At 47.0% G+C, this 12500-nt stretch overlaps 1 protein-coding gene across 1 annotated transcript in view; it reads right to left on the bottom strand.

Annotated features, from left to right (window-relative positions):
- Positions 1–12500, bottom strand: part of septin12 (septin 12) — a 188986-nt gene that overhangs the window by 167178 nt on the left and 9308 nt on the right. Inside the window, exon 2 of the mRNA XM_063221378.1 lies at positions 1–1326. This exon is cut by the window's left edge and continues 354 nt beyond it. Coding sequence (XP_063077448.1) covers positions 1–1326 — 1326 coding nt within the window. The remainder of the gene's footprint in view (positions 1327–12500) is intronic.

The following is a 12500-nucleotide window of genomic DNA, read 5'->3' as shown; positions in this document are numbered from 1 at the left end:
TCTGTGCCGGGGAGAGGGGCACCGGGGAGGGGCTGACACGGGGCACTGGCATGGCACCGGGGGAATAGGGAGGTGGTGGTGGTGACATGGGCTCTCTCTTGTTGTTGTTGTTGTTGCTCTCCCCATTGTTGTTGTTATTGTGGTGGTTGTTGTTGCTGCTGTTGCTTGGAGGCTGGTGCTGGTTCTGGATATGGGAGTGGACCACGGACAAGTCGGTGCTGTCGAGGCTGCTGATGGAGGCTGAGGGGCTGGCAGACGTGGACGGGCTACTGGAGCGAGGCAGGAAGGATCTCGGCGGGGGTTTGGGGGCGACGGGGGCCACCTCAACTACCTGTTGCTGCTGCTGCTTGTTTCCTACCACCAGGCTGTCCAGATCCAGGGGAAACTTGTTGAGCTTGGCCTGCTCCCGGGGCTTGGGGGAGCGCTGGTGGGTGGGAGGGGAGTACGGGCCCATGTTCTGACCCGGCTGGCACTGATGAAGAGGCAGCACGTTGTTGTTGTTGTTCTGCCACCCAGACGGAAGCACCTGCACGGCGCCGACATTGCCGAAACGCGACCCACCGGGGGACACCATGCGCCTAATGCCTCCACCACCACCGCCACTCTCGCCCATCTGGAAGTCCAGGGAAGGCATGGAGCCGTGGGTGATGTGGCCCATCCCGATCGGTTCCGTCGGGATCACCAGCGGGTTCTCCAGCTCCCCGGAATGGAACACGTTCCCGTGGGACGAGAACTTCTTGAGGACGGGCACGGGGCTGGTGCTGGTGTTGATGTTGACGTGGTGGTGCTGCTGCTGATGCTGGTGCTTGTACTCCCCCATGAGCCCACCACCCATGGGGCTCTGCGGGGGGCTGGTGTAGGCTGAGGAGCTCAGGCTCAGCTTGGACGAGGAGGCCTGGTACTCCAGACTGGATGAGGAGCTGTGCAGGCTGTCGTTGTCGCTGCCCAGGCCCGACGACGACGTATTGAAGCCGTTGGGGTTGAACTTGTTCTGGAAGGAGGCGGCGCGGTTGATGCCCGTGCTGGCGTGGATGGCGGGCTTACCGGTCGTGCCGCGGTTGAAGGACAGGCTGGAGACCATGCGGCTCTTCTGAACCACGGGGCTCTGGGCGGGGCTGGAGCCCACCACGCCGATGCGCGAGCGGTATGGCGAGGACGAGACGTGGTGATTGGACGACTGGAGGACGCCGCCGCTGCGGTTGCTCTCGTTGGTCTTGTTGAGCAGGGATGTGGAGGAGGGGCTCATGGGGGAGGTGACGACAGAGGAGGACGGGGAGAAGGCCGGGATGTCGTCCACATCGTCGATGTCGAAGGACCTCTTCAACGCTGTGAACGGCAGACAGAGAGATTCATTACATTAGATTACATTGGGAAATTTGCAAGCTAGCTATGTTGAAGCTACATGTTACAAGCTGGTGTTGGGCCATAGAGATTCATATCAAGTCAATCCATTTGGTAAATGGCGAAATGGACTGCATTTAAAGGGTATATTCCTATACTTGTTGCAGTACCTAAAGCGTTTCCCATTGAACGTACACATTCACCCCTTCACAAACATACATTCACTCCCTGGCTGTGATCTAGTCGCGTACAGCACAAGACAGCTTGCAGTACACACCTCTTTGGCAGACAAGTCCATTGGAAAAGTACAAATGTAGCTAATCAAAGATTAGTATTCCAATCTGCACACTATCCATTTTGATCTAACTGAATCAATATTTTATTTACAAACTACAATTTGAATACCTTAAAAATGTCTAGCACAAAAAGGCTGTACCCTTAAAAGTTAATGACTTGTGAAATGGGCAATGTGTCAGTTGTCAGACAATTATTTCAGGCATTGCTTTTCATCTCTGTTGGGCATTTTGTTGGGCAATTCTGTAGTCCTGCAGGAACATGTGAAGCAACATAGATGAGGAAAGACATCAAAGTAGTCTGAGTCTCTAGACATTGTAGCAATAATAAAGTATTAATCCTGAAGGAAATTAAATAATTCAGTTGTGCCCTTTCATCTTTGAAAACTGAAACAAATGAACAATGTCTAAAAGTCTAAAAGAATCCCCCGAACCAGACAGAGAAGATTAACTAATGTTCCAACAGCACTTGTCTATGCACAACACATTGTTATGTTCAGCATGTGGTGGTAGGGCAGTTTAAACCAGATAATAGAATGTTTCTCTAGGGAGAGAGAAAAGCATTCGCCGAGCTATCTCTTTTAATTTTACTTTGCACACTTCAAAGCTCTTCTTTTCTTGCTTTCATGATAACAATAAAAAAGAGAATCTAGGTGTAGCCGTCATTTCCCTGTTTGCCTTTACTGTGCCCACTAAAGGCTTGAAAGGCTACACTTGTGTGTAAAAGACAGAGCAGCGCTCTGCTTTCAATGGTCCTCTTTCAGACACATTGTTAGAGGGTAGGCAGTAATTACAATGCTGTCTGCTTGATCTCGCTTTGAAACCTGACATGACATCACCGTGTAAAAGCACAGCGCCTCATTCCTGGAGCCAGGTTATGTCTTGCAACTTGTCTTGTTCGTGTAACTCCAGACACGGAGTGTTACAACAACGGAGGCCAAGAATCACATAAACACGAAATGATTTGATGGACTTGGACAGTATAATTTGATGTACGTACTTGTTGGCAGTGGTGTGTTCGCATGTTTTTGTGCTAGGCAGTGAGGGATCCTAGTTTCTATACATTTCCAGAATGTTAATCAGAATTTACGCTCTGGGAGTTCTTCAGGCATGTGGCATGTTATATAATAACATTTGTCAAAGTCCTATAAAACTTTTAACCCTATCCAGACTGGGGGGGGGCTAAAAGTGCCCGCACCAACTTTGATGTCGTATAATTCCTTAACGACTTAAGCTATGACTACGAAACTTGGTGACTTTTCCTAAAATTTAGTTGGCTACAGTTTTGTACCAAAATATTATGTTTATCATTCTTTCCGTTGCCATGGCAACGGTTTTCTGACAGGTATGTCTGACTGAAAATCCCTGATCTAAGTCTCATTATTGTTCCTTTGTCATTTTTTTCTGTTAATTCCATTAGCATCAGACAGCTTTGTGAGCATTTAAGTGGTCTGAAGTATGTAATCATTAAAATGTAAGTGCATTACCTAAATTTGATGGAAAATACATTATGGCGAGATTTTGGGCATTATAATCAGATGATGTCATAATGACGTCATAATACCAGATAATGACACAAAAATGATGTCATTCATAGATGTCCATATGTAGATCATCTCCCCAAAGTTTGGTGGTCATACCGTATTCCGTTCATGAGTTATGAGGGGGTCAAAAGAGCCCCCCCAGGCCCAGGAATGCCAAAAAAGCCCAGTCTGGATAGGGTTAAATTAACAATTCTGAGAAGGGCAGATACAAAGACACACACACACATACACACTCAGAGACACACACACACAGACATACAGAGACACACAAACGCACTCAAGTACATACTAAGCACGCACACGCACACACACATGTAAGCATGCACACGTGCACACAGCCACGCACACACACAACCACAAAATCAAATTGACACTCAAGAGAGGGCCTGCTAAAATACACACGTGAGCTCATTAGGCACAAAATGGCGGCACTTGGGCGCCCACACCTGGGGCATGTGAATGTGAACCGCTCACTGTGCTGCTGTTGAGTTGTGCTGTCCCCCTCTTAATCCTCCCCATTCCCAAAACCCTGGCACACAAAGCCAATGGCAAACACTGTTTTCCGACCTCTTCCTTTTGTGCTGGGCTAAGGCTCTTCCTCCCCGCACAAAGGGCCGATTCACGGACACGGTGTCGGCGATGGGGAGGCTTGGATTACAGCGGCCCTTTGCCATGACCCAGAATTCCACAGGAGAACAATGGGGGCGTCTGCAGACGCGCGGTCAGAGAGCACAGCAGCACAGACAGAGAAGCACCCGACACAGACATACACAGACACAGACATAGCAGCACTGGCACTGCTGTATGAACATTTTTGCACAGCTGGCTGGACACCATAGCACAGACATGCACAGACACAGACAAAGACACACACAGACACACACACAGACACATAGAGAAGTTGCTGTGCAAAAACTATTTCATGTAGGCATCACATTGGCTCAGTCAGTGCTGACAAGTATGGCAATGTGGGGAGCTGAAATTCTCTCTCTCTCTCTCTCTCTCTCTCTCTCTCTCTCTCTCTCTCTCTCTCTCTCTCTCTCTCACTCTCTCTCTCTCTCTCTTCTCTCTCTCTCTCTCTCTCTCTCTCTCTCTCTCTCTCTCTCTCTCTCTCTCTCTCTCTCTCTCCCCTCAAGATGACTATCAATATTCTTATCAATCTCTCATTCTCTCTCTCTTTTCTTAGCGTCACTTATACTTTTCAAAATCCATCAAACTTCTGATTAATAATTGCATAAAACTTCTCCTCTGTCTGGGGATAAAAGAAAAAAATAAACTCAAGCCCAAGTTATTTTGTATGGCTCCTTTTCACCCCCTTCCCTTCCCGGCCGCCCAGCAGTCAGTCAGTCAGATCTATGTAAACAGTCGGCCGCTATCAGTGCCTGAGATATCCCAGCATCTTGAGTAGCAGCTCAGATACCTATCTCCATGCAGAGGCAAAGCAAAGCAAAGCAGCAGGGCTCCCAGACAAGCGGTCGCACAGAAAAGTATGTCTACCATGTAGGCAAGCAATCGAGTAGGGAAGTACACTAGTGCCTCTTTTCCAGCGCCAGTTTTCTGGTCGGCCTATACAGCTCAACACAGCATGACTTGGCTGTCACTTTTTGCTCTTTGATTGAGCTGTGTCATGGCCAATCGAAAAGCAAAAAGTGACGGCGGAGTCGTGCTGTGTCAAGCTGTAGGCCTCCCAGAAAACTGGCAGTGGAAAAGAGGCATAGGACTTCCAGGCAGCCAAGCGGTATATCAGGGAAGTATGCCTCTCACACAGTGAAAAAATGCAGTGTTAATTCAAGAATTATAGATCTTAGATGATTTCATATCTTTTAGAATGTGTTTGATCCCAAATACTCTTTAAGTGCTGACTTAACAGTCAAGCAGGGGGTAGGGTAGAGGTTCCCAAAAAGTATTGCAAGTGGACCTCATTTTCTAAAAATCAAAATAATGTGCGTGTGTGCGTGCGTGTGTTGCTGTTGACCATTTGTGAAAATGTCAAGTGGGCCCCAAATTGGAAAAGGTTGGGAACCGCAGGAGAACGGGGACAGTGCTGTCTGTCTGCCAGACAAGCTGCAGTGCACATCTTACTGTAGTGTAGGGGTATGCTACTCATTATAAACCACAAGAAGAACCAACAAACTACTAAATCACATCAATGTTAATGCAAGCAGTGCACAGACCAATTCCCATCAAACCATTCCATCCCATTCCACTTCTCTTTTTCTCTTGATTTTGTACTGTGCAGTGAGAAGAGAAGAGAAGAGAGGAGAAGAGAAGAGAAGAGAAGAGAAGAGAAGAGAAGAGAAGAGAAGAGAAGAGAAGAGAAGAGAAGAGAAGAGAAGAGAAGAGAGAACGAGAGAAGAGAGGAGAAGAGAGGAGAAGAGAAGAGAAGAGAAGAGAAGAGAAGAGAAGAGAAGAGAGGGGAAGAGAAGAGAAGAGAAGAGAAGAGAAGAGAAGAGAAGAGAAGAGAAGAGAAGAGAAGAGAAGAGTGGAGTGGAGCGTATGTAGTAGTAGGAGCATGACCCTCTTGTTCCCATTAGTCCATCAAGGGCAGCACACAGCTGTGAGAGTTTAGCCATTAATCAAATTCCACCAGCGTGACCCCTCTGTACGACAGAGACGCACACACATGCACGCACACGCACACACACACACACACACACACACACACACACACACACACACACACACACACACACACACACACACACACACACACACACACATGTCAAACGGTGATGTCCACATCTTGGCCTACATATAGGCAAATAGGCACGCACCACACACACCCTCTGGTAACCTTGTTTCTCCTTAAGCTTGCTGGGAGAATGCAAGTGGGGAGTGTATATGTGGGAGGTAATGTGTTTTGTGTGTACTGCATGTGCGTTCCAGTGTGTGTGTGTGTGTGTGTGTGTGTGTGTGTGTGTGTGTGTGTGTGTGTGTGTGTGTGTGTGTGTGTGTGTGTGTGTGTGTGTGTGTGTGTGTGTTTGTGTGTATGCATCAGCGTGCATGTGAGTCCACACGTGGGCATTAATGTGTTTTGTGTGTACTGTATGTGCACTCCTGTGTGTGTGTGTGTGTGTGTGTGTGTGTGTGTGTGTGTGTGTGTGTGTGTGTGTGTGTGTGTGTGTGTGTGTGTGTGTGTGTGTGTGTGTGTGTGTGTGTGTGTGTGTGTGTGTGCATTAGCGTGTGTCTGTGGCTTCATTAGTGTGTGTGAGTGTGTGTGTGTGCGTGCGTGCTTACATACACGTGTCTACTTTTTGTGAAAGACTTGCACACTACACATTTTTTAATGTCATAAAGGCATGTGGCCACCCAGGCTCTGTGGGTGTTCGCACAATGAGGCCCAATGACAGACTGACAGTGGAGGCATGCGGCTTGTACAACCCCTGCTCTTCACATCACAAGGCCACCAGCAGCACACTAATGCCACAGGGTGGAGGGACATTGTCCCTGGGCCCAGAATTGCATTCTGCATTACATTGTATGTATTGCGTGGGGGGCCCTTTCATAGGACTTTGTCCCGGGCCTGGTGAATGCTGTCAGTGGCCCTTAATGCCACCACCGCATCGCGGGTGTGCTATTCTATGTGCTATTCTACATACAATATATGCATAACACACCGCACACCAAAGCCACCACTGCACCACAAGCTGTGCTATTCTACTTGTACAAACCCCAACTCCGATGAAGTTGGGACGTTTGGTAAACAGTGAATAAAATCAAAATGCTATCATTTTCAAAACATTCAATCTATTCATTAGATGGAGAATAGTGAAAAGACAACATATTAAGTGTTAAAACCGAGAAAAAATATTGTTTGGGGGGACATATGTACTCATTTCTAATTTGATAAATCCAACACGTCTCAAAAGAGTTGGGACGGGTATCAGTGAAATTTAGTAAACATCCAAATAAGATAAAACAACAAAGAAGAACATTTCAAAATGAATTGTACTGACGGACAATATAGGTGTCCAGGTATAAGATCATCACAGAGAGGCTGAGTCACTCAGAGATGCAAAGGGAATAATTACCATAGTCATTACATACATTTTTGAATTCCCTTTGATTTACCACGATTGAGTGTATATAAGACATATTTTTGTTAATAAAATCATTGTATAGGTTCATGACATCATGAAATATATATTGGCTGTAGTCTCACTCTAGCACTCCAGGAATTAGAGCTATTGAAAACTGACCACATTAAGAATGCTTAATGCATGAAAATGATACAGGGGTGTAACATTCTCCTAAGCACCTGAGCTCACTTGAAATAGACCCAGAAGACATGGGAAACTGTCCTTTGCTTACAGAAGTCAGCAGAAGTTGTAGAAGTCCATTCTTTTTGACAATAATAGAGCATTGCACATCCTGTGCTACAGTGAAAATGGACCATCCAACTTGTGTTAGTGCTAGCTTCAAAAGTCAGCCTCCATGATGGCATGCGGGTGCAGTAGTGCATTGGTTAAGATGTTCTCACTCATCTGTAGAGTTAAATACAGTGCTGAATGGTATAAATGGGTTTTAAACAGCATGAAAAGCCACACGTGCATTATATTTTGAAGGGAGATCTTCGATTACTGCCACATAGTAAGGTCAAATTGCATTCTCTACTATGTTTTAACAGTTTGGCTCCATCATAAAGACCAGCAGGTGATAAAATGGTGGGTTTTTGGTCAAGACCTGTCACACTGTAAGCACTACAGAAAGGAAAACATTGCAAAACATGACAAGGAATACACCCACCATTTAAGCTGGTGAAATCATGTCTAAGATAGGAATTAACACTGTTTTTTTTTATAAAATCATCTCATCGGTTAATGTATTTAACTGTTAAGTGTTGTCTTTTGTTTTGTTTTTAGTCTTCCTCGACATTTGCTGCCATTTATTGTCCCCGTCCCAACTCTTTTGAGACGTGTTGGATTTATCAAATTAGAAATGAGTACATATGTCCCCCAAAACAATATTTTTATCGGTTTTAACACTTAATATGTTGTCTTTTCACTATTCCCCATCTAATGAATAGATTGAATGCTTTGAAAATGATAGCATTTTGATTTTATTCACTGTTTACCAAACGTCCCAACTTCATCGGAGTTGGGGTTTGTAATATATGCATAACACCACACACCACTTGCACCACCATACCACATCACAGCTGTGCTATTCTACTAATGCACATATTCCGTGTCTTAGATGGCGCACTTGTGCACTTTGAGCACTATATTTCTGTGCGTGGGGCGCACTGACAATGCACTGAAACATAGTGCCTGAAGAGCACAAGTGCACCATTTGACACACAGCAATAGAGTATCAATTGAATGGGACCAGCACAAACATTGCCCCTATCTATCACCATTGCAGACCCGCTATTCTGCCCAAGTGCATCACATTTGCAGGGCGCTGAAGAGCAATTGCGTCATTGGACCGCATGCACATCACATTGCATCTACCGTACCACTGCCACCCACGGCAGACATGCTGTTGTGCCACTCCACAACACCTTGCCACCACCATTCTCAGCACACCCAATGCCACCACCAAAGTGAATCTGCTATTTTAACAATCACATCCGTACCGTAGGCCTATTTTGACATTTAATAGCCTGTGTATGACCATTATTCAAGCCTGATAATAGAAGAAAGCCCTGAACCTGTAACACTTTCTGAGAAGAATAACCTAATGGCTAATTATTATCAATGTTTTTATTTTCGCAAACTCTGTCAAGTCTGAAATCAGGCATGGAGCCTGAATACTATCAGCCCTGCATCCCCCTCTCCACTACCACCACTGCAGATCTACTATTGTTGCACTATTGCAAGAGCATGGCACATAACAGCACAGGACAAGGTGGCACAGCATAGCACAGCACAACATAGCCCACCTCCACAGCTAAGCTGCCACCAATTCCCATTGTTCAGTACTTTGGCCGTGTGCTGCAAACTGTCTTACAAAAGCCATTAGGCAAGGCAAGGGAAGGCAAGGCTAGTTTATTTGTACAACACATTTCATACACAGATGCATTTCAATGTGCTGCAATTCAATGTGCATTACAACACGTTACGGCACCCTTGGAGGTTACGGTAAGCGTTAGAGGATTAGGGCCTGGGTTAGGGTCTGAGTAGGGTATGAGAAGGCCTACATTTTTGCACAGAACTGTTGCAGAAATTACACAAACAGTGCTGCGTTCCAACATATGTTCTGTGTGTGCTCAGGGACAACCCATGTTGTGTCATTTCTGACACATTTCTTTCGTAGAGTGTATGTATGGCAATTTGCAGATGTAGGATGCCTTGTCAGAACACCGGCACCACAGAGGAATGGCAACAGCATGGCACAGGCCAGCACAGTACAACACAACATGGCACAACACAACACAACACAGCATGGCACAACACAGCACAGCGGAGTTCGACAGAGCGCTAACGGTTTTAAACAAAGCAGCACGGGGGACGAGTGCAAACTCGCCCCTGGCAGCTCCGAGCCAAAGAGAGGAGGAGGGAGGGAGGGAGGGAATGAGTGGAGGAGAGGAGGGGGAGGAGAGAAGAGGGGCAGATAAAGAGGTGGATGGTATCAGGTGATTACTGGCAGCAGGTCAAAAACCCAGGAAATAATTACGATGACAGCCGAGGGTTAGTGGCGTGTCTGTTTCTCTGTCTGTGCACTAGCAGAGCTGCAGAGTTGAGAATAGATGAATTACTCTGCTAGCTGGCTCTCTCTTTCGCTTTCTCACAGCGATCGGCTGCTTTTAATCCTCTCGAGTTACACGCACACACGTACACAGAGGGCTACAGTACATTCCACTTGCTGTATAACACACACACACACACACACACACACACACACACACACACACACACACACACACACACACACACACACACACACACACACACACACACACACACACACACAACCTATTGAATATGATTTTCCCCTTACACTTAACAAAACAACAAAAACAGGACAACCTGATAGAAGCTGTCTCTCTCTCGCTCTAATCTTTTTTTTCCAACAGGGCTGGGCTCGGCCAGGGGACAGCAGAGGAGTTGGGACATTGGTGGGTGTCGGGGGCTTGGTGGTGGGGATATGGGGCTTTTAGCAGGGACAAGGGGGTGATAAGACACTTCCCTGATGTTTGTTCCTTTGAGGTGCCTCACTGGCACACTGTGGGAAACATGGGGTGTGGGGTGCCTTTTCTCTGACTCTCTTTCTCTTTCTTTCTTTCTTTCTTTCTTTCTTTCTTTCTTTCTTTCTTTCTTTCTTTCTCTCTCTCTCTCTCTCTCTCTCTCTCTCTCTCTCTCTCTCTCTCTCTCTCTCTCTCTCTCTCTCTCTCTCTCTCTCTCTCTCTCTCTCTCTCTCTTCCTGTCGGCCATGATAAGTCCTTTCCTGTCACGCAGGCCGGCTGTTGACACTGGGCTCATCACAGGCTCTCGGGGTCCCTCGCTTTAATTTCCTGCAAATCTGAAGCAATCAAGCCCGGCCTCACAGGACCCTCATGCTGCGTGACATCGGGAGGGTGTGTATAGTGTGTGTGTGTGTGTGTGTGTGTGTGTGTGTGTGTGTGTGTGTGTGTGTGTGTGTGTGTGTGTGTGTGTGTGTGTGTGTGTGTGTGTGTGTGTGTGTGTGTGTGTGTGTGTGTGTGTGTGTGTGTGTGTGTGTGTGCGTGCGTGCGTGCATGCGTGCTTGCATGTGTGTGCGAGGAGTGTGTGACTGTGTGTGTGTGTAAGGCAATGAGGTCAGGGGAGAGGAGAGGAGAGGAGAGGAGGGGAGAAGAGAAGAGAAGAGAAGAGAAGAGAAGAGAAGAGAAGAGAAGAGAAGAGAAGAGAAGAGAAGAGAAGAGAAGAGAAGAGAAGAGAAGAGAAGAGAAGAGAAGAGAAGAGAAGAGAGGATCGGACATGACGGGATGGACGAGAGGGGAGGAGTGAAATGGATTTATTATTGTTATGGTTTCCAAAGAGGGGGGGAAAGTGCATGTGGGGAAATGCAGCTTCTGGTTGTCACGGCAATAAGCATGCAGACTGAGGCCGTTGCGGTATCCACCTCACGCAGCAGGGGGAAGAGTTCACCGTGACACCTGTGGCCGTGCATACAAGAGGGATCATTGGCAGCATTAATCCCATGAAATATAACCTATTATAAGCTATACAAACCTCTATTACCAGCTTGTGCCACCACGACCAATTTGTAATATGCGTCTAATGTTTTTGTAATGTTGTAATGTCAGCACTGTTATGTTGTAAATAATGGTATAATAATGTTGTGTTTTGCATGTGGACAAAGAAGCTACAAAGAGGCTGCAAAGTTGGTGGACAATGACTCACAGCGGTGGGGATGACATCTACACATCTACAGAGGGCCTAGTCAGGGTTTAAAAGTCGGAAAGTCACAACTCCCAGTGGATCGCACATCGGACGGCAACAATCAAAGGGCGGATTTGGACTGTCACGCAGAGCTTAATAAAGCGACATGTCGAGCCCCATTCTCCTCGCTGCCTCTCAACTCCTCGTTGCCTCTCCTCTCCTCCCCTTCCATCTCCACCTCTCCTCTCCTCACCTTTCCTCTTCTCTTCTCTTCTCTTCTCTTCTCTTCTCTCCTCTCCTCTCCTCTACTCCTCTCTCCTCTCCTCTCCTCTCCTCTCCTCTCCTCTCCTCTCCTCTCCTCTCCTCTCCTCTCCTCTCCTCCTCTCTTCTCTCCTCTACTCCTCTCCTCTCCTCTCGTCTCCTCTCCTCTCCTCTCCTCTCCTCCTCTCTCCTCTCCTCACGCATTTATATGGCAGATGGCCCTGCATTGGCCGACCTGTTATTTTAGGGGCTTAAGTTTATGGTATGTGGCCGAGGGGGGGAGGATGGATAGCAAGGAGGGGTAGACAACGTGCACTTGATGATGGCCTTGGGGCATAGTCTACAGGGGGAGTTGGAATGGGGACTGGGGGCCTTTTTTTTCGGGATAGAGGGGTGGTCAGAGTGAGAGTGTAGCACGTGGACGTCTGGCACACTAAAAAAAACCTCATTCCCCATGGCCCTCCCATGCTAAGGCCAAAGGGTGCAGAAGAGCATGCTTTGCAAAGCCAACGAGTTCAGATTTGTGCGTGCAAATCTCCATTCATAAAATTTCGGCATTTCTTCTGGCAGCCGTGTCCCTCTCTCTCTCTCTCCCATGACTGGAGCAGTTTGGCGTGATATAACCTCATAAGAATTTTGTGGAGATTCTCATTGGCCCAGGTCATGCTAGCCAAAGAGTCTACTGTACTTCTGAAGCAGCGGCAGCCGGACGTGTTGCTTACAACTAAACTCTTAGGGATAAGCAGATAATAAGCAGC

This window comes from Engraulis encrasicolus, chromosome 2 (genome assembly GCF_034702125.1).
Source record: "Engraulis encrasicolus isolate BLACKSEA-1 chromosome 2, IST_EnEncr_1.0, whole genome shotgun sequence".
NCBI classification, from domain to species: Eukaryota; Metazoa; Chordata; class Actinopteri; order Clupeiformes; family Engraulidae; genus Engraulis; species Engraulis encrasicolus.
This window is presented reverse-complemented; position numbering and strand designations above follow the sequence as displayed.